The sequence below is a fragment of the Penicillium subrubescens genome, assembly GCF_028828155.1.
Source record: "Penicillium subrubescens strain IBT 31985 chromosome Unknown utg000002l_segment0_segment0, whole genome shotgun sequence".
Lineage (NCBI taxonomy): Eukaryota > Fungi > Ascomycota > Eurotiomycetes > Eurotiales > Aspergillaceae > Penicillium > Penicillium subrubescens.
Genome location: NW_026643152.1, coordinates 2,038,440 through 2,059,406, shown reverse-complemented (window position 1 = coordinate 2,059,406; position 20,967 = coordinate 2,038,440). Strand labels below are relative to the sequence as shown.

Sequence of the window (20,967 nt, the reverse complement as noted above, 5' to 3'; positions counted from 1 at the left end):
CGGACGAAGCGCCATATCTCCACATTCTCCGCAGTCCGCACAACTGATGAAAGAGGCGTTACGCCCAACAAGGGGAGGCGGTGCGCCCAGTTATGGGAGGCGTTGCGCCTAATTAGGGCTAATTCTTCGGCATCGACCGAGGTTGGAAAAAGGACTGTCCCCAGGGTAGCGGGGTGCGCTCGTTTGGGGTAAAGCCAGGTTAGTTCCTGCACTATAGGATTGCGGGGAACGGATGTCGGGCATCTCGCACTAGCAGAAGAGCGTTAGCCCTTGCAATATGACCTGCGCTTCAGCAGAGGCATTTTACACCAATTGTGACCAATCTACATTTCCTTGTTTCATACCCCGCTCCAGAAAGAGACCCTGTTCCTGCGTTGGGAGATTCTTCAGCTTTCTACGCGATAATTAGCGGCTTGGGTAACTTGACGGGAGTTTAATGTATACTCACTTCCTGCAAAAGCCGACAAAAGACTAATGCAGGCACGGCCCTAGGTGGTTTAGAGTGGTTTACTGCTTGACTCGTGTCGTGCTTTACGGGGTCCCCACAACGGTTCGGGGTTGTAAGTCGGACGCCCGCCATCACGCCTGATTCGCCATCATGCCCGATTCGTCCGAGGCGTCAAGGGCGTTGTCAGAGGCGTTGAAAGTGCCAAGAGGCGTTGCTAGAGTCACTGCCAGAGGCGTTGTTGAAACTACACGAGCACTGCCCTGCCGGCTTGAGAAGAACGCCAACTGCGGGGTACTCATGAGACTCTGCTGGAGAAACTTCGTCGTGGAGGGTAGACCGGGAACGAGATCGGAATGAAGTTTTTCGTACGTGTTTCTAGCGTTTTAGATGAAAGTATGCTTAACGGCAAGTTCTAGAATCAGCTCCTATTGAGCTTTGAGGAAGATAGAGGAACAGGATATACGATATTTAGAATAGATCACTTAGAAATACTCGATTTGTACAGAAATCATAGGTTCCATTTGAGTGAGTGTGTAGGTACACGAGTAACAGTGAACAACGGATGGAACAGTAACAATATCCAAGAATCGAAATCAACATCCACCTCATCCTCCTTACAAATTTGCTCTCAACCCACTTATTGATCATTTCCAGCTCATTTCACCAGAGCCTTCATTGGTTGTTGCAGGCTAGTGAGGAACGACGGGGTACTGCAAGTTGTTGCAGTTGCCCTGGCACTTCTGGTACAAGCCGATGAACCCATATCCTCCACAGTTCTGGAGTTCATCACCAGCACATGTCATCAGGCAGTTACCCATAGGGGTAACCGTGGGCATATCACCTGCGAGGCTGTTGCCACAGAAGCACTCATGCTGATTCTCAACACCAGCAATAGAATAGCCAGCAGCATTGCACACGTCAACGCACTTTTCCGGGGTCATATCAGAGATTCCGGCCATTGAACCAGTCAGGACACGCACGCCGCCAACGTTATCCCGAGTGCATCCCATCCACTGCCATCCCTTGCTTGTCAGATCGGTGTAGTAATGCAGAGGCTGGCCAATCTGAGTAGGCGCATTGCATCCAGTCACAACATGAGCATCCCCGGGGCCATCCTGGATAGGATTGCATCCAGGGAGTGCATCGAGCCAACCATCGACCTGCTCGTCGATTGAGCGCTCAACGATACAGCCATCGGTAACCCAGTCGGGCTGCATGTGAATAGGCGCACACTGCGTGATATCACCACCGCCATCATTGCAAGTATCGATCGCTTGTTGGAGGACATTAACGTCCCAACCATTAAGCTAAATCCGCGAGAATAACGTTAGTCACTGTTCTTCAGCATCAGGGAGGGTAACTCGGGCTACTTACGAAGTCTCCGTGTATTCCGTATCCAGTGGGATCACCGAACGAAAAGACAAATGGTTGCTTGTCGCCATACCACATGTCATCGAATTGCTCGGTGTGCCAAGTGACCTCGATGAAGATCGAGATAATGCGAACTGGGTGGGTTGCGGGGCAAGGGCCGTTGTCGTAATCCTGGGTAGGATAGGCCATATGAGACTTGTGGTCAGGGCTATCCAGGTTGACTCCGTCCCAGCACGAAGGGAAGTAGACCTGAGCGCGGATACCATTGGGACACTTGGTAGTTGGGAAACCGTAAGTCTGGGGGTGCCCGGGGCGTTGTAGTTAAGACAGGCAAAGCTTCGAGCGTGAGTCTCGATTGTGCCTTTGTCGCTGCGGTCGAAGGGACTTCCAGCGATCATGCGGAACCCAGCTGGTGGTGCAACGATCTTACCGTTGGTAGACGGATCAGGTCTCTGCCTTGGATCAAATGTTAGATAATAGTATAAGGCAGAATTTCAGTACGATTGAAACTTACTCGTAGTAGATGAGAGCTCCACCATTCTGAGGCACTTGATGGAAGCTTCCATTCTGGGCATGATAGTACAGCGCGGCAACCCAGTAGTTGGACTTGTCTTCAATCGCTGAGCATGAGTTGCACTTGGATGTCTGAGTCATGTCGTAGTTCATAGTGAATCCGAAGCCGGATCCACCCATGATAGTGTGAACATGGTTAGACGCAACACCAGGTGAGACGATTGGGTCTGCTCGTTGAATCACCAGGGGTGAGCTGCAAGGTACTTTGAAGAAGGCCACAGATGGATGCGCAGAGCAAACGAACATCCAGGCCAGGGAGGCCTGCTTGAAGAAAGGCATCCTGGAAAAAGGCTGCAGCTTAGCAGAGGGAATTTGAGAATATTGATCCACTTTGGTCTCCGAGAGAGGCAGTTATCGGCCCTCTTAAATAGGAAAAATATTGAAGACATTTCTTCCCTCAACATGGATAGAGTGTAACCAAGTGATTTTATCTCGTGAGGGGCTCCAACCATGCCAACTGCCAGCTGTCAGGCGGGAGGAAACGAGAACGAGGTATTCGGATTTAGACCTCTTCACCGACGCCGGAGAGAGTAAACGGATGAGGATAGAGACCCTTGGTGGTTTCACTTTTCCCCACACATGTCCCTTAGTATCTTGATATAATTCTGCAAGGATTCTTCATGGAGAATATGGGGATAAGCTACTTGTCTCATGGGTTAGCGTCCGATATTCCGCGTCCCCGAGTTTCCGCGCAACCCCGGACTTCCACCAGCAGATCGAGAGAACTCGTATAGAAGATTCTGGATGCGTGATATTGATCTTTATGAAGAAAAAGTCTTGCGCAAAGGAGGGGAATTCGTGTGAAGAATCTGGGGTAGTCTGGGGTGCAGCCACATACGTCCACATACATCATCTGCATAATGTACATCATCTGCCGAAATACATGGGGCATCAGGGCTGCAGAATGTCACCGAGACACAACAGGGGTACGATCATCCCAGGCAATCTTCAATTCTTCAAAGTCATCCACATGTTATCCATGTCTAGTATAATTGATATGAAACATCATGGATGTAACAGCAGACATATTGAGGGAATTTCCGTGACCGATACTCCGCAACTAACTATCATCTATGCGAGAGAAGAACATTACTCTTATATCGAGTGGCATGAAGAGATGAAACTCGCACAATATACTGAGTCCATGAGGAATCCCACTGCAACAAATTTAACTATATAAAGGCGTTCAATGGACGCCTCAAAGCCAAACTCAAACCACGGCACCAATCCATCTCAAGCCCAATTCAATTGTCTATATCATTCCTTTCTCTACCAACAATGGCTCCCAAGACTGCCCCCTTCGTGCTGCTATCTCTAGCTCCAGCAATTGCCCTGGCTGGTAAGCGTGGTCTATCCTACAACAACGGCACGCTCGCAAATCTCTTCAGCGAGTACAGCCAAGTGTCATGGGTCTATAACTGGGGCTTCGATCGAAACGGCGCCAACAACACTTTTGATTTCTCACCCATGCTTTGGGGCCTTCCCTCTTCCGACAACCCCGAATGGACTGCAGCAGTTCAAGTGGAGGGCACCAAGGAAATCCTTGGCTTCAACGAGCCCGACCTTGGCTCGCAATCCAATATCAGTCCGGCCGACGCTGCCGCTGGTTACCTCAAGTTTATGGAGTCATTTGCTCATGATGTCCGGATCGGGACTCCTGCAGTGACCAACGGGCCTCCTCCAGGCATGGGAATTGGCTGGATGGACCAGTTTTTCCAGGACTGCTCGTCTTGCACACTTGACTTTGTTGCGATCCATTGGTACTCGAATAACGACCCGGAGGGCTTCAAGTCCCATGTGCAGCAGTTCTACAAATACAATCGCCCGATTTGGATCACTGAGTTCGCGGCTAGTGGTACGGAAGATGAGCAGCTCTCGTTCCTGCAGGCGGTTCTGCCTTGGCTTGATTCGCAGGCCCAAGTTGAGCGATACGCTTACTTTGGCGACTTCCCTGGCTTCTTGGCTAACCAGAATGTGGACGGTCTCTCCGAACTTGGCCAGGTTTATGCCACTTACAGTGGTTAAGATATGGGCTTTTTCTCTGTACAGCTAGTTTCATGTTCTATTCGTTCATGTTGTCACTGTTCTAGTTAGGTATGAGATAGGTTTGCCTCACATTCAAACCATGCTGTAACTGAAACACCATTCTTATTAGTATGTACAATGGCAATTCAAAAGTCTTGAATCCGAAACCAGAGAATAACGGACCAACCAGAAATGCTTTAAGCACTCATCTGGAAGATCTTTTTAAATGTCTTTCGAAATCTTTTTTGATGGCACAGGTACAATCTTTCTGGTCGGGGTTTGAAACTTATGGAACCTCGCTGTAGTTTGATATTGAGAAACGAAATATTCTCCTAAATTACTCATTGTTTCACGCCCTACGGGCAGACCATATCAGGAAGTTAATCACACACTGCATGCTCTACAATAGTGGATTTCGTGAATTCGTGGCTGGGAGCATGACTCATGAATATCACAATAACTAATTACATCTTAGCAACTTACCAAACTAGCTTCATCGGCATTATATCGATATTGAATAAAAACCGCGATGTAGAGAGCTAAAGCTAAAAGCTGGTGCTAAATCCATGAACTGACAGCCCTGCGCTAATATCGTTTGGGTACAACATTGGAAAAGAATATGACGAATAAGAAGCCAAATACCGTGCCACTGTTGTTTCAGATCGACATACTACTGAGTAGCCACTTTCGCAGGGTATTCCCAAGTTGGATATCACAGCCAAGGCTGCCTGACAGCCCTCGCTTGTTTCGACAGACTCGTTTTGGGCAAAACTGTGAGATCGTTAATTTGTTAGGCCGTGGCCCCGCGCCACCAACCCTTCCACAAATGCCGGGGCCGCCGCCACTTATCGTTTTTGTGGACTTCTGAGTCGTCGATTTGTTTAGACGCTAAGCTGATTTGTGGCTCGCGCATATACCGAATTAGGTTTAGTGTCTCGGGAACTCGAGATGCCGGCCTTGGTAGGCTCGAGCTCGGGTAGGATGATAGGCTCGGGTAGAACCAGTCTCCGAAACTCTAATATACTCCGAGTCGACAGCTGTCTCATCCGAGCCAAGCCCTAGCCCTGCTGGAAACCTTACTCATCTTCTTAGGTGTGGTGTTCGCCGCGCGGGAGAGATCCATGCAATCGTGGCGTCCAGGGTCTCTTGGCTTTGCACCTATTGCTAGGGAATTCATCCCGCAAATCCGCGCTCGTTCGTTCAGGCAACTGGCTATCGTTTAGCCGTGCGACGGTTGGGAGGCGGGGTACTTCTGGGGTAGACACAGGGGCCACCACCACGGAAACCTGGGGTTCTTTGACCACGACTGCCGGCTGTGGAGCTCTACCAGGTTTAGTCACACTCTTTGGGGTCTATTATTGTGACTACTTAGGAAACCCGGTGCGAATCAGCTCCGGATGTGATGTTAACACAAGAACTACCTTAACAGTATTCTCCTCCGATCGGTTTGGCCCAGATTCAGTTCTATATCAATCGCTGAGCTTCCGGTTCAAAGTTCACGTCTTGGTCGAGACTATCCATGGATTTCATGAGCTTCTCGGATACTGTTCCTCGTGAGAAGGTCTGTCCTCCGTCTCTTGGGGAGTCTTGCTTCTTAGGTACACATAATAAACTTTGATTTTTTCTACATCTATCTCGCAGTGCCTAAGCTTGGAATCTCTAAAGCTATGTGGTATACTCTCTTGTTAGTTCATGCTTGTGGTAATCAACATTGCCAGAATGCATTTGCCCGATGGTTACGTTTCTCGTCCTACCGATCCAGACGCACTCGTTTTGGAGACATGAGGTCAGGGACTGATGGTTGGATCGCTCGTGGTCATGACAGCGACCATCCGCAACCGCTGGAACCGTTCTTTCGGTACTTCCTCCCCTTGTGATTTTACACTTCCATACACTGATGTTTCTGCTTCTACAGAGATCCGTGTAAGTATTTAGTAGAGGTATATTATTAGGGGATTGAACTGGTACATAGAGGACCATGGAGGTGGTACCCGGGAATACTATGAAACCTGGTGGTTGAATCGATGCTGAGAGGTCGGAGGTTGAGCCCATCCATGGGCTTGCCACCAGAGGGGTTGGTACCCAAAATTTACATCCCCATATTTGTACGCAATAGATAGGGTCACAATAACTAGGTTCTCCAGGTACAAAAACCTCTCTTTCTGAAGATTTACACAGCTATCAAAAAACCTCTCACTTTCTGTACGGATTTTGGATGAAATTCTGTCTCTTGTTCGCCAGGTTAGACCAATTTACATTCAAAATAATACAGGCACTAGCTAGCAAACTGGATCGAAGACAATGCCAAAGGGATATATACTAGTCAACATTAATCATTCAGACAAAACACGACAGCCATCCATGGTCACTTGTATTTCCCAATCATGATTATTCAAAACCTAGATCCAAACCCGTTCTGCATTCCATGATCATCAAGTGGCCACTAATTCGGTAAGGATCCGCAACCGGTCACGCGCATCCTCCGCCTCATCCCGCCAATACTCCAGCATTTCCACAGCGCCCATAACCGCATCCTTCCAACCAAGGGGAAGAAGTTCCTCGGTCGCGCCGCAGCGGCTAGCAGCCAAGAGGATGAGGGCGCTGCGAGTGCACGATCGCAGCATTAGCCAGACGCCGTGATGACGGTGCTTAAATCCCTTTCGGTTTTTGTGAATCCGCTCGGCAGACATTTGTAGACCTTTGATGACGAATTCGTCTGTTAGGGGGTCGCGGGTTTGATGTGCGATAGCCTCGAGCATGTATGGGAAATAGATCCACTCGTAGCAGTCGAGGAGGTGGCCGCGGAGAACGAATTTGAGGACGTCGTCGTCCATTTCGGGGCTTGCGAGGGAGAGGATTGGTGGGAGTGAGGCCGTCCTGGAATCGAGTGTTAGCATATCTGAAAGTTTTCTGCTCGTTTACAGGCATCGAGAAAAACGTTTAGGGACATTACCACTCGGAGGCTTGAACTTCAAAATCGATTGAGGATTCTCTCAATTGGTAGGCGTCTGGAAACCGACCCTGTATCTGGTTCCGGAAGAATAGTTGTATAATTCGCATTGTTAATCGCCGAACGGCGGTTTCGGCCAGGTAGAAGTACCACACCCGTGATTCCTCGCGATTTAGTTGCTCCATTGGAAGTGACGGGAAGAACGTCGGATATGTGAAGCCAAGTGGGTTGGGTTGGTTAAGACCAAGCTCTAAGCGTAACTCACTATAGGAGGAAACCTGGTCAGCGCAATTCCAGTCCAATGTGAAAAGAGCAGCCCACAGTTCCGATTTAAGACAGGCCCAGTGTGTCGTCTCCAAGCAAGGCATATCATTATTGAGACCGGCATTATAATCAGGTAGTCTCGTTGAGAAGACCATCGTTTCTGCCATTGCCGCAGTCTGTACAAAGCATCTCCAAGCCTTGATGGGCTGGAAAATAGCCATGAGGTAGACCCCTGAATAGAAGAAACATTGCACCTCTATTAATCCATGCGTGCGCAGAACTACACCGAGCCTCATCTGCGCTGCTTCAAAGTATTTTTGTCCGAGATGGAAGGACGGGGATCGCCGAGCTGTCATTGAGCTAGCTTCATGGTGCTCCTGGAAGCTCTCAGAAATAGCGCCTAAAGCGCATATGAGTAGCTACATGAATTCAGTCCGCGTTAGTGCTGGTTCTTTGATGAATATAATCGTGCAAAAATCCAACAGATGATCAAGAATCAAGGATCTCACCACGAGGCACGAAGGTGCGTCCCAACCTATCCCATGAACGCACGCTTGGTACAAATAGTTCGTAACCAGGGGCACATCAAGGATGGGATTTGCAATATGCACTTGCTCTAAAAAGGTATGGAAAAGCCTGGTACAGACGTCGATGTCGAGATCCAAGCGTTCGAGACGGGGATCAGAGTTGGCAAGGAAAGGCTCTCCAGACAGGGTTGTTGAGGTGACCAAGGCTTTGAGGTCGGTGTTCGAGTCATATTTGCCCTCGAAGACATTCCAGGAGAGAATAGTCTCGATGGTGAGTCGACTTAGATCCGAGCTGTAGTACAAAGGGCTGCCAATGAGGCTCGTGGTGTCGCCATTTGCCACCGCAACCCCTGAAGAAGCCCTCCTCCGGGTTACCAGAGCATGTTGGTCTACAGGCGGCGGCTTTGCTGGCTCAGCTTCTTTCTGTTGTTGGATGAGCAATTCGAGCTGATCCAGGCGTTGGATAATCACTAGACTCGCAGGATCAAATCTATAGCGGCAATTAGTTGCGATGGTCTGTAAAATTTTTTTTCAAATTGCATTAGGGGGTGTATGCCGTACGCTGACAGGTCGGCCGGGTCGTTAACCACGCAATTAGCGCCGATTCTCTCGCAAAACGAACATGATGGCTTCTTGTTGTCGCACTTGGTCCTCCTAGCCCGGCAGGTTTGACAAGCCCTAACAGCTCGTTTGCGAGGATACGCGCCACGAGGCTTAGGGGTTTGTTTGGTAGGTGTTGGGGCATCAGAGGTAAGTATGTCAGAAGTCAGTAGTGGTGGTAGCAGGGTCCTAGTGCGGGAGGAGCCGAACCGATACTCCGCGGATGCCAGCGGATCTAGAACCCCAGAGGACGAGAGAGCCATGATTGTGGGTTGCAGATGCGGAGTCTCGGTCAGGGCGTATTATTTTGCGGGGGAAAACGGTGTCTTAAATCAATCACAGGTGGCGAGTGGGGTGCCAGAGGTGATAGACGAGGCACAGACTAGACAAACTGGACGAGCTTGTAAATCCATTAGCCTTTCTCGGTTGGGGTAAGCGTCGGATTTTGGTTCCAATCCAGAACGTGAAAAATGGCGGGGAAAAGACCCAAAGGGGACACTGCTAAACTCCAGCCCAAACCAGCCTAAAACTATCCACCGAGTTTTTCACCCCCCCTCTCCCCCTGGGGTGAGAGACGCAGGGGTCTCGCGCGACTTTTTCTTTCGCTTCTGCTTCCCATTGGAGAGACCCAAGTTTAGGCCAATTTGATGGTTTGATGGTTTGATATCGCTTAGCATAACCTGGGAATCGTGATACCTTGGAGATCTGCATTGACTTGGACTTGCTTAACTTCCTAGCTTCACACTATGCACGGAAGTATATAAGTCGTGGACTCGTCCGCGGTGATTGTCATTGACTACTCCATCTCGTCAATCATTCTCAGCTTCACCCATCGATTCTTCCCAATCGTTCAAGCTATGGCGACCGAGAAGTCAGTCGAGCACTCCAACATCGAGACGGTCGATAGACCCGATGCCGCCAATCACGATGGCAAGTCTGCTCTCATGTCCGATAATTTCTTCGAGCATGAGCAGACTGTCTTTCAAGTCATCCGGAGTCATCCTGTCTTGATCTGGTGGGCGTTCTTCTTCAGTGTCAGTGCCATTGGATGGTAAGTTCATTTAACGAATCGGTTTCCCTTCCCTTCAATTCCCCAGCTAACGCAGCGGCTCTATGTAGGGGCTTTGATGCCCAGGTCAACGGAGCGGTGCTCTCCATCCCCTCCTTCCGACGTGACTTTGGTGAAACGTTCGAAGGTGGCTATGTGGTCCCTGCTCCCTGGCTCAGTGCCTTCAACTCGATTTCGTCCGTTGGTCAATTCTTCGGCGGCTTCCTGTGCAGTATCTTTGCCGACCGTTACGGCCGCAGACTTGCCCTGGCCGTTGGTGTTCTGATCACTTGCGCGGGTATCTTTGGTGAACTCTTTTCGTCCGCTAGGGCTGCATTCCTGATCAGCAAATTGATCCTGGGAGTTGGCTTGGGCTTCTACCTCACCATTGGACCTCTGTACTCCTCTGAAGTGAGTTCGAGTCATCGTCCACAGTAGGAAAGAGAATTATTCACTAACATCTTCGAATAGGTCTCCCCTGTTGTGATTCGTGGTATCACCACCGCAGGTGTCAACTTGGGAATTGTTATCGGCCAGTTGCTGTCCAACGCAGCCATCAAGGGATTCGGTGAACGAAATGATCACTGGGCATACCGGGGCCCATTCGCCATTCAACTCTTCTTTGTCGGTACGTCTCAATCCGTGGCTCACAAGGAAACCCTTCCGGAGAATGATTTCAAAGGCTAACCTAAATTTGAATCTAGCCTTCCTCGCCATTGGCCTTCCGTTCTCCGTTGAATCGCCCTGGTACCTCGTCCGCCATGAGAAGATCGATGCCGCCCGAACTGCCCTCCAGCGCCTCTATGGTCGCAACACGAGCATCGAGACCAAGCTTGTGGCCATTCAGATGACTGTGGCTCAAGATCTGGCAGCCAAGGAGTCCAAGTGGTCCGATCTTGTTCGTGGTCCCAACCGCCTTCGCACTGCCATTTCCTGCGGTGTCTTTGTTTGCCAGCATCTCGTCGGTATCATCTTCGTCCTCGGCTTTTCCACCTATTTCTTCCAGCTCGCTGGTCTGCCCACCGAGAACTCCTTTGATCTCGGTGTGGGAACTACTGCCTGTGGTGTTGTTGGAACAATTATCTCATGGACCATCGTCAACCGCCTCGGAAGACGGATGATCTTCAACTGGGGCATGGCCATTCTCAGCACCATCAATCTGCTCATCGGTATCCTGGACGTTGTCCCCACTAGCGGTGCTAGTTGGACTCAAGCAGCACTCACTGTCGTTTGGGCTTTCTTCTACCAAGTCAGCATTGGTGCCGTTGCCTTCGTCCTTCTCGGTGAAGCCTCCTCGCCCTCTCTGCGTGCTAAGACCACCGCCATGGCTACCGCCACCCAGGCCGTCTTCGGTATTGTCATGAACATCGTCATTCCGTACATGGTGAACCCTGATTCGGGCAACATGAAGGGTAAGGTCGGATTCGTATTCGGCGGACTCGGTGCGATCGCAACCGTCGCTTGCTTCCTGTACATCCCCGATTTGAAGGATCGCACTTTCGAGGAGATCGACGTCATGTTTGCCAACCGTGTTCCCCCACGCAAGATGGGAGAGTACGTTGTCGAGCACTAGGTCTGAACTCGAAGAGGATGCACAGCATCATGTCTTCTGGATCAGATGGTTGTCTTTGGAGTGCAGGTATACTCTGTATCTTGGTGTTATTCTGTCCTTCGTTCGTGGCCGTGTCTATTGCTACAGATCGTCTTAAATCTACAGACAAGATTATTTAGTTGAGAGGAAGTTCCATAATTAATGAGCGTGGGTCATCTCTTTCTGTGGCACAAAGGCTTACACTTGAAGTAATACTATGCGCCTATTTTAACTCGCGATCGCTTGAAAGGAACACAAGACTATCCTATAGACATGAATACCAATACAAGATGGTAGTTAGCCTTTGAGACCGCTGAATAGCCCGCTACCAAGTTCTCGTGCCAAACTCATCACATCAGACCACTCCCAAAATCTAATGCCTCGTACTCGTTTCGGCTCATGCGACGATGTAAATCAGCTGTCAGCATAATCGGGAATCCATGCACAGAATACATTAGTTGCTAAAGGTGGCGCGAACACAACAATTCCTTCGAAACTTCTAACTATCCCCTGCATCCTATATAGACATGATAGGCTGATGCACGTCGCGCGATGTTTCAAGGATGCATGTAATATACCCCATGGGGCTGGCCATGTGACATCTAACTGGTAGCCAATCAGAAGACAACGCGACACTCCGCGGCCGGATCCCGAACACCAAGCCCCTTCTGCATTAGCGTCAGCCGCACCGCTGCACTGCACATCGGGAATGGCTGCTCGTGCTCGAGTACTCCTCGGGCTATCGAAGCGTATTCAACTCCGTTCCACGAGTTCACGAGTTCCTTCACGATGACTCGGTTAATCTTACAACAAGTGGAGCAGACACATATGGGTTGTGTTGTTGTCCGTCTACGACCGTTGCACTCCTCGCGGAGATGCCGTGCCCCCACGACTATGCCCATCACTTCTTGTCCAAGGGGATATTTCCGGATAGCTGGCAATTATTATAACTATATAAAAGGTCCGGATGTAGCCTCGTAGATTTTTTGGATTGTTTCAACCATTCTCTACTACCTGTCTATCTTGAATTGGTCAGAAGAATTGGACGAAGCAAGACCACCATGGCTACAATGGACATTGACCATATTATTTCCGAACTTTCTATAAACGAGAAAGTAACTTTGCTCTCAGGTACCGTCCTAGCTCAGACTCTAAGAATATTTTTCTCTTGTCCATTCTTACTAATATCCGTGATCACAGGCGTTGATGCCTGGCACACCTATGCGATTCCTCGCCTAGGCGTCCCAGCAATCCGTACAACAGATGGTCCAAACGGCGCTCGAGGGACCCGGTACTTCAATGGCGTACCCTCTGCCTGTCTCCCATGTGGGACAGCCTTAGGTGCTACATTTGACACGGATCTGTTGTTTGAACTTGGCCGCCTTCTCGCCGCAGAATGCAAGGCCAAGGGTGCACACATTCTACTGGGCCCGACGATTAACATCCAGAGAGGCCCGCTGGGTGGACGAGGCTTTGAGTCGTTTTCTGAGGATCCAGTCCTTTCAGGCCTTGCGGCGGCGAGCTACTGCGCTGGCGTGAAAGACCTTGGCGTAATTCCTACGTTGAAGCATCTGGTTTGCAATGACCAAGAGCACGAACGCATTGCGGTCAGCGCGCTGGTGACTGAGCGTGCTTTGCGCGAGATCTACCTATTGCCTTTTCAATTGGCGATCAAGGGCGCGAAGCCAGGTGCTTTGATGACCTCGTACAATAAAGTGAATGGAATTCATGCGAGCGAGAGCCCTCGGTTGCTGACGGATATTGTCCGGAATGAATGGGGCTACGAGGGGTTGATCGTGAGTGACTGGTTCGTCGATACCCACCAGCTCCGTGTTGCTTTCTATCATCTAACAGAAAATGTGGCAGGTTTGGCACGTATAGTGTCGCAGGAGCAATCAATGCGGGTCTCGATCTCGAGATGCCGGGCCCATCACGGTTCCGCGGCCCAGCACTGATGCACGCGTTGACTTCCAACAAGGTCTCGGAAAAGACACTCGATGACCGCGTACGGAAGGTGCTAGAAGTGGTGAAGCTTGCTTCGAAGGCCGGAATCCCCGAAAATGCCCCGGAAAGCAAGCTGGACCGGCCCGAGGATCGCGCGCTTCTCAGACGTGCTGCAGCAGAATCAATCGTGATGCTGAAAAACGACGATAATATTCTGCCTCTTAACCCAGCAAAGAAGACCCTGGTTATTGGCCCCAATTCGGATGTATCTACCTACTGTGGTGGTGGATCGGCGTCTTTGCTGGCATACTACACAGTCACCCCGAGGCAGGGTATCGCCTCGAAATGCGAGGTGGAATTCACACAAGGTGTCTATGGTCACAAGGAGTTGCCACTTTTCGGAGAACATCTGAAGACAGAGAGTGGAGAGCAAGGATATACCTTCAGTGTCTTTACTGAGCCCCCGACATGCGAGTCTCGTCAGCCTGTCGATGTCCTTCATATGACCAACAGCTCTGCCTTCTTGATGGATTACAGCCATCCCAAGGTGTCCGGTGACACCTACTACGCCACCATTGAGGGAATCTTTCAGCCTCCCGAGAGTGGTGTCTATGAATTCGGACTCACTGTCGCGGGCACTGGACTACTTTATATCGACGGCGAGCTTGTCATTGACAACAAGACTGAACAGCGGGCCGGAACATCATTTTTTGGAATTGGAACCCTGGAAGAGAGAGGCTCCCGCTATCTGGAGGCCGGCAAGCAACACCGACTGTTTATCGAGTACAGCACCGCCCCAACCTCAAATCTGAAACATCACGGCGTTGTCTCATTCGGACCCGGTGGTGTGCGACTCGGCGGGTGCAAGAAGCTCGATGCAGACCTCGCGATCAAGGAGGCAATGAAACTGGCGGGAGAAGTGGAGCAAGTCGTGGTTTGTGTGGGATTGAGCGGCGACTGGGAAAGCGAGGGCTTCGATCGCCCTCACATGGGCCTGCCACCGCGGACAGATGACCTCGTCAAGGCCGTGCTGGAGGTCCAGCCCAATGCAGTCATTGTGGTGCAGAGCGGCACGCCAGTTACGATGCCCTGGGCTCCTCAGGCCAAGGCGCTGCTCCAGGCCTGGTACGGAGGCAACGAGGGTGGAAATGGAATCGCCGATGTGCTATTCGGCGATGTTAACCCGGTATGTATATCCGAAGGGGACAAAATCAATCCTGAATTCTTCCGCCTAGTTGACTAACACATAACTAGTCCGCGAAACTCCCTCTGACATTCCCCGCGGATGTTGCCCACAACCCATCCTATCTGAGCTACCGCTCTGAGCGAGGTAGAGTTCTTTACAGCGAGGACGTATACGTCGGATATCGATACTACGACAAAGTGGGCACCGCACCACTCTTCCGCTTCGGCCACGGACTCTCCTACACAACCTTCGGTCTATCCAATCTCACAATCCGCGAGACAAAGGTGCCCAACGCAACAAATATCAAAAATGAATCCATCGAGGTCTCCGTATCCGTTGCCAACACTGGCGATCGCAGTGGTGCAGAGGTCGTCCAGGTCTATGTGGTGCCTCCTGCTACTGCGTCCGTGGGACGCCCTGTGCGGGAGCTCAAGGGGTATCGGAAAATAATGCTGCAACCTGATGAGACGAAGGAGGTTTCGGTTGTGATTTCAACTGGTCTGGCGACTAGTGTGTGGGACGAGGCTCGAGATGCATGGTTTAGTGAAGCGGGGATGTATACTTTTGAAGTCGTTGGAACTGGAGAAGGGAATATGGTCTCGGCACCGTTTGAGGTGCGGACTTCGAGGCACTGGAATGGGCTGTAGTGGGTTGCTCGGCTTGACTTCAAAGAGTAACGTCGATAGCTAGATCACTGAACTCAGTACGAGTGTGATATTCTTAAAACAAAACATGGCTTTCATCTCTTTTTATGCGTGTTTTGGATATTGAGATACGGTTTTTATACAGTAGATTCGCGCTAACCTGAAATAGCTAGCGGTCGTGCCATAAACGGCGAGCCTCGTGCGAATAACCAGAGTTTAAAGACTGACGCGGCCCTCTTGCCACAATTGTGGCGCTGGTCACAACGTGTCAGCCTGGAAATGAACCGCGTTCGAGAAGACTTGAACCCTGCAGATCCACTGTTGGACCGATATAGGTAACTTGGGTTGAACTGGTCGCAGTGTACTTATAGATCTTGCGAATGACCATGAACATGTTGGTGATGCCTTCATCTATCCTAGTATTCTACTACAGTAGCACTACTAGCGCCTCTAACTAAATTTCATACTTTTATTATAGAATGTCCTCTAAATGACACTTGTAATTTAATACGCTCATGAAATCAAACCAACTACAGTATGGTTGCGCAAGCGAGGCGGGATGACCGGCAACAATGAAATCTCAGCTTATACGCTCTATCGTTAATGTTAAAATGTCAGATTCATTTGTCATATAAAGCCAGGTACCTCTAGACACAATTCTATCAACTCAAATCAATTCATTAACTTATTTGCTATCAAAATCCGTACTCTTTTAGTACATTTTGCACCTCCAGGCTCTTTCGGGCTCCCGCTTCGTCATAGCCTAGTGCCAAGGCTCGTGCACCCCGTTCCAGCCACAGTCCCCTCTCTGTCTCTCTCCGTCTCTGGACACTCTCATTCTCTCCATCTGTCCCCTCCCTATTCCCCCTCCTCTCACCTGTCTCGGCTCAAAGTCCAGCATCCAATTCTTGTCGCATCTTCCTCTAGTAGCCGGACCGCCTCCCACTCTTCCGAAGACGCTACCAGTGAGCCTCGACCTCCGCACGCCTGACCACTCCCTACTCGGCTTGGGCCGCTATCCGGAGCGACGACATCGAGTGGGCTGTGAGAGCTTGGCAAAAGGCTTTCCACCATACCCTACGAATCCCTGATCGCCTTCTTCTCCTCGGTCGCATCTTTCTTTGTCTGTGTTTCACCGCGCTCGTCGCATTTATACCCGCCACCATGTCCAAGGTCGTTCGCAGTGTCAAGAACGTGACAAAGGGATACTCCTCGGTGCAGGTGAAGGTCCGAAATGGTATGCGTGACCCTTTTCCTCTGCCTCAATCCCCCGCTATCATTATATCTGCGCCTGTCCTCTCCTTGCCACTGTCTCCTTGCTTTCGCCAGTGGCGATGAGAAGAGGGGGCGATTCGGCGATGGGGCCTGCGATGTGATATCATGGCGCTAACTTTGCTGTTCTTCTAGCTACCAGTAACGATCCATGGGGCCCGACGGGCACTGATATGTCCGAGATTGCGGCTATGACATTCGGGAGGTAGGAGTTCACTCGATTGATACCATCTGGATGAAAGTGGGTCTAACATCGTCACCTTGCATATAGCCCGAACGAGTTCTACGAGATCATGGACATGCTTGACAAGCGCCTCAACGACAAAGGAAAAAACTGGCGCCATGTACTCAAGTCATTGAAGGTCCTGGACTACTGCCTTCACGAGGGATCGGAGCTGGTGGTGACTTGGGCCCGGAAGAACGTCTATATCATCAAGACCCTGCGCGAATTCCAATATGTAGATGAGGAGGGAAGAGATGTTGGCCAGAATGGTGAGTTGGTATTTAGTGCCGAATGTCTGATGGTTGCTAATGATGGGCTTTAGTACGTGTGGCCGCAAAAGAACTCACCGCATTGGTGTTGGACGAGGATCGACTGCGCAGCGAACGATCAGATCGCAAGCTTTGGAAGACTCGTGTGAGTGGACTCGACGATGGATATGGAGGAGGCAGCGCCAGCGAGCCTTCACGCCGGGAGCGCCGGCGACCCCGCCGTGACGACGAGGATGACACCGAATACCGATTGGCGATTGAGGCCAGCAAGGCCGAGGCCGAGGCCGAGGAGCGCAAGCGACGGGCGAAGGAGGCCAACATTGATGACGACGAGGATCTGCAAAAGGCGATTCAGCTCAGTCGGGAAGAGGAGGACCTGCGGAAGCGCGAACTGGAGCAAAGCAATGCACACTCGCTGTTCGATGAAACCCCGGCCCAGGTCCAGCCCACTGGGTTCAATCAGGGATACCAGCAACAGGGTGCTGTCGACTGGTTCGGCAACCCAATTAATGTCCAGCAGCCCATGACGACAGGCTTCTTGAACAACCAATATGCGCAGCCTACGGGATTCCAAGGCCAGCCGACTGGCATGGCCAACCCATATGCAAATGGATACCAGCAGCAGCAGCCCTCTGCTTTCGACCAAAACCCCTATGGCCAGGCCCAGAACAACTTCTTGCAGCCACAAGCTACCCTCCAACCCCAGCACACTTCATTCAACACCAACAACCCCTACGGACCTACCGATGTTTTCGGCCAGCAACAGCAACAGCAACAGCCCCAAGAGAACTACTTGTCCGCTGGTAGCAACAATCCTTGGGCTGGAAATCAACCTGCCGATGCATTGAAGCCCATGGCAACGGGCTCGAACAATCCGTTTGCCCAACGCACTCAGCCCCAGTTCAACAGCACATCAACGAAGCCCGGCCCTCCGTCCCTCAACACTTTGGCCGAAGACCGTGCCACTTCGCAATTCAACAACAACAACAACAACCAGTATAACCTCAGCCAATACTCCCAGCAGCCCGGCCAGCCGAACCCCATCGCCAACTTCCAAGCCCCTCAGCCATCAAAGAGCACTCCACCTCAGCCTGCAGACCCTCACCATGCCCGTCTCAATGCGCTTCTTGCATCGGGCGAGGGCCAGGACACCTTCGGAAATGTTGGCGACTTGCGTATCCCTGCGCAGCACACGGCGCCGGGTACGTTCGTCAACTCCGCTGGTCAGGGTCTGGATCGTCTCCATGCGGCCCAGACCGGCAACAACCCCTTCTTCGGCCAGCAATATACCGGTATGCCCCAGCAGACCGGTTTCATGCAACAGCAGCCTACCAACAACCCCTGGGGTGCTCAGCAACGACCGCAGCAGCATGGCGGTAGTCTGATCGACCTCTAGATCCAACATTCTTGGATACCACTTCTCATTTTCATTTCGCCCCTTTCCATTACGCTTCGGGTCTCTCACGAGAAGTCTTGGCTAGGATCTCCATAGTATCGACCTCTTGCTTCGCCTTTTTTCCTTCTTCCCTTTTCCATGTCACGCCACCTACATGGAAACCAGAGCGCAGTTGCATTGTGAAGCCTCGCACCCCAGATCCCGAATTTTCCATCTCACAATATGCTTGTCTCCCTTTTCTCACTTTCCTTCTGGGTCACAGAATATCCCCTGGTCGTTTTTTTTCTTTTTGTCCTCCCATGCTTTCTTCGTGTCCCGTCTCCTTTTTTCCCTTCTCTTTTGTCTCCTCCGTCTCGTCGTTAGGATATCCTTCTCACTTTCTCAATCGGGCTTATGGTCTTTTTTTTTTCTCATCATTTGTTTTCTCCGTGCTGCATTTTGTAGAAATTTGTAGATCTGCTAGGGCTGTTGATTGTTCAGGCTGTAGTTGTGCTGCTGCCTAGATTGATTCCAGATTCTTTTAATTGTGCTGGAATGACGGGCATAGTTGAATCCCGACCTAGAAATAAGTTAGGGCTTCGGGCACGATATTTTGGCTTCTCGCACCATATACTATACCCCTACATATGCTTCTACTTTCTATTTTTCAAAATGTCTTTTAAAATGTCTTTTGAAATCTCTTTTGAGATGTCTCTTGAACAATTATTCTTAACGACCTAGGTTTCGAATTTAAATTCTGCCAGGGCTTCAAAGTTATAAAAGCCCGCCTACTGCAATAGTCGAGTACATACTATGTAAAGAACTCGATGTACATTTTCCTTAAGATCATCTAAAAGGCAATAGCGTGTTATACGAGAAGCCTCGACCTGAATAAATTGGACTCCGAAATTTAGTTCAGATGGGTATACCATATCATGTACATGCATAGCTCGTTGCCAGAGATGGATTGCCCACCCTATCGTAAGACGCTGTTTTCGGGTAGGGACAAACTGGTCTCATCCATGACTCTCCATGTACTGAAAAGGAGATAGAGAGAGAGTCTGGCTTGATATCATTTTCGACCCAGTCTCGCAAAGCATCGAAGATGCCCATTGGTTGGTTTGTACTATGTCCGCCGCAGTGTCCCAAGCCTGGGACTTCGTAGAGACGGTAAAAGTCATGGATATCGGGGATCAGTGCGGCCACTCTCTTGTAGTAGTCTGCAGAGCCTGCTGTGGGGATGGTCGGATCAGACTAGATAAGAGTTAGCATCATACCAGGAGAAATATGAGGGCCCTTGCTCAATCAGAGAACTAATCACATACTAATCCATGGTAACTCAGTATTTTACCACCTGTTTTTTTGAAAGCAGAGAGATCTGGATCGTCGGTACCAATAATTGGCCCATACTTGGTGACCGAGACATTAACCAGCCTCACGAATTCAGGAACAGTTAGTGCTTTGAAATCGAATGACGGGTCATTCTCGCTTGCAAAATACTGAAGCCACTGGGCACCGAGTGCCAGAGGCTCCCCGATGCAAGTACCGTTAGGAAGACACTTGGTGACAGCATTTGCATCCCTGCCAGTAAGATCACCCGATATATCTGCGCCATAATTCAGCCCGTACCAAATGAACTTTCCATCAGTATCCCGTGGACCCGTCCATGTCGCATTTGCCACTTTAGCTGCTCCATAGCTGAGAGCTCTCAGAACTCCGGTAGAAGAGCAATGAAACCTTTCACCAATATGCGAAAATGGATCGAAAACGCATTCATCCATGGCAGAAATAATGCCGTCTTCCACGCCATCCAATGCGTCACAGGCAGATATAGCCGCCTGGCCGAGGTAGTCTAGCTCACAGCCCTCGGGATATTCGTTCAAATTATCCATCACCACTTGTGGCCAGACTCTAGAAGGGATGAGTTGACCCCAGTTAATGTCCGGTGCAGATGCGACGATGCCGTCGTACATGTCCGGGTATTTCTGGGCCAGCATCAACCCCTGGCGGCCACCTTGAGAGCATCCACTGAAGTATGAGTAAAGAGGTGCTTGGCCATAAAAGCTGTTTATAAGACTTTTGCCGATCAAGGCTTCGTCACCGAGAGAAAAAGACGCTAGATTTCTGAGAATGTTGACGTTCGGTTTCCCATTCTCATCCAGTGCCCAGCCACTCATGTCGCGAGTATTGTTGACCTGGCCGGCGTTGGTACTGATTGTGGCATACCCCTGTCCCACAGCAGCGTACATCTCGTAGGTAGAGATGCTGTTCAAGCCGGCTGAAGCACTAGCACCGCCAACAGCTTGGAATCGACCATTCCAGGATCCGACTGGCAGCCACGCCATGACGGTGATTAGGTCGTTCACTCCAGGGTGGGTGTACTCGATGGTAATGTTGCATAATGAGATGTCGGTAAAGTTTATAGTCGGGTGGTTGAAGGTTTGGGACGATGGTGCCGACCCAGAGAAGTTGGTGAGTAGCGATGAGTTGATGGACAGAAATTGGGCATTGGGTACGACGGGCGTTGGGAAGCACTGAGAGGTACAAAGCGATATAGAGCCCTCAGGAAAAGGCATGGCTTCTCTACGTGGCCCCTGGCTGAGCTGCTGCCGGCAATGAATAAAATCAATGTAGAGAGTGGACTGTTCCGTTGGGGC

The 20,967-nt window shown here is 50.5% G+C and overlaps 7 protein-coding genes across 7 annotated transcripts; 4 read left to right on the top strand and 3 right to left on the bottom strand.

Moving 5' to 3' along the window:
- Nucleotides 1–1,137: 1,137 nt before the first annotated feature.
- Nucleotides 1,138–2,671, bottom strand: N7473_002129 (DUF1996 and WSC domain-containing protein; the record flags this gene model as incomplete). Its single annotated transcript, XM_057148069.1, is given in 4 exon segments — nucleotides 1,138–1,755; nucleotides 1,823–2,092; nucleotides 2,110–2,275; nucleotides 2,334–2,671. 4 exon segments carry the CDS (start codon nucleotides 2,669–2,671, stop codon nucleotides 1,138–1,140), a joined length of 1,392 nt encoding a protein of 463 aa, XP_057011723.1.
- Nucleotides 2,672–3,670: 999 nt separating this feature from the next.
- On the top strand, nucleotides 3,671–4,417 carry N7473_002128 (glycoside hydrolase family 128 protein; the record flags this gene model as incomplete). The annotated part of the gene is made up of 1 exon (XM_057148068.1): nucleotides 3,671–4,417. The coding sequence occupies one exon, from the start codon at nucleotides 3,671–3,673 to the stop codon at nucleotides 4,415–4,417; it is 747 nt and encodes a 248-aa protein (XP_057011722.1).
- Nucleotides 4,418–6,849: 2,432 nt separating this feature from the next.
- On the bottom strand, nucleotides 6,850–9,021 carry N7473_002127 (uncharacterized protein; the record flags this gene model as incomplete). Its single annotated transcript, XM_057148067.1, has 5 exons — nucleotides 6,850–7,294; nucleotides 7,371–7,631; nucleotides 7,689–8,050; nucleotides 8,141–8,648; nucleotides 8,720–9,021. 5 exons carry the CDS (start codon nucleotides 9,019–9,021, stop codon nucleotides 6,850–6,852), a joined length of 1,878 nt encoding a protein of 625 aa, XP_057011721.1.
- Nucleotides 9,022–9,615: 594 nt separating this feature from the next.
- N7473_002126 (uncharacterized protein) lies at nucleotides 9,616–11,379 on the top strand (the record flags this gene model as incomplete). The annotated part of the gene is made up of 4 exons (XM_057148066.1): nucleotides 9,616–9,809; nucleotides 9,878–10,217; nucleotides 10,278–10,434; nucleotides 10,511–11,379. The coding sequence occupies 4 exons, from the start codon at nucleotides 9,616–9,618 to the stop codon at nucleotides 11,377–11,379; spliced, it is 1,560 nt and encodes a 519-aa protein (XP_057011720.1).
- Nucleotides 11,380–12,458: 1,079 nt separating this feature from the next.
- Nucleotides 12,459–15,174, top strand: N7473_002125 (beta-glucosidase; the record flags this gene model as incomplete). The annotated part of the gene is made up of 4 exons (XM_057148065.1): nucleotides 12,459–12,528; nucleotides 12,598–13,204; nucleotides 13,264–14,527; nucleotides 14,596–15,174. The coding sequence occupies 4 exons, from the start codon at nucleotides 12,459–12,461 to the stop codon at nucleotides 15,172–15,174; spliced, it is 2,520 nt and encodes an 839-aa protein (XP_057011719.1).
- Nucleotides 15,175–16,002: 828 nt separating this feature from the next.
- N7473_002124 (epsin) lies at nucleotides 16,003–18,961 on the top strand. Its single transcript, XM_057148064.1, has 4 exons — nucleotides 16,003–16,408; nucleotides 16,579–16,648; nucleotides 16,715–16,935; nucleotides 16,989–18,961. The coding sequence occupies exons 1-4, from the start codon at nucleotides 16,336–16,338 to the stop codon at nucleotides 18,329–18,331; spliced, it is 1,707 nt and encodes a 568-aa protein (XP_057011718.1). The 5' UTR covers nucleotides 16,003–16,335; the 3' UTR covers nucleotides 18,332–18,961.
- Nucleotides 18,962–19,243: 282 nt separating this feature from the next.
- Nucleotides 19,244–20,886, bottom strand: N7473_002123 (putative feruloyl esterase; the record flags this gene model as incomplete). Its single annotated transcript, XM_057148063.1, has 2 exons — nucleotides 19,244–19,564; nucleotides 19,636–20,886. The coding sequence occupies 2 exons, from the start codon at nucleotides 20,884–20,886 to the stop codon at nucleotides 19,244–19,246; spliced, it is 1,572 nt and encodes a 523-aa protein (XP_057011717.1).
- Between the last annotated feature and the right edge of the window lie 81 nt (nucleotides 20,887–20,967).

Excerpts from the sequence above, each read along its gene's own strand:
- N7473_002124 (XM_057148064.1), top strand. The coding sequence starts at position 16,336 with ATGTCCAAGGTCGTTCGCAGTGTCAAGAACGTGACAAAGGGATACTCC. Across the intron at positions 16,649-16,714 it reads GCGGCTATGACATTCGGGAG|CCCGAACGAGTTCTACGAGA; the intron begins GTAGGAGTTCAC and ends CCTTGCATATAG. Across the intron at positions 16,936-16,988 it reads AAGAGATGTTGGCCAGAATG|TACGTGTGGCCGCAAAAGAA; the intron begins GTGAGTTGGTAT and ends GATGGGCTTTAG.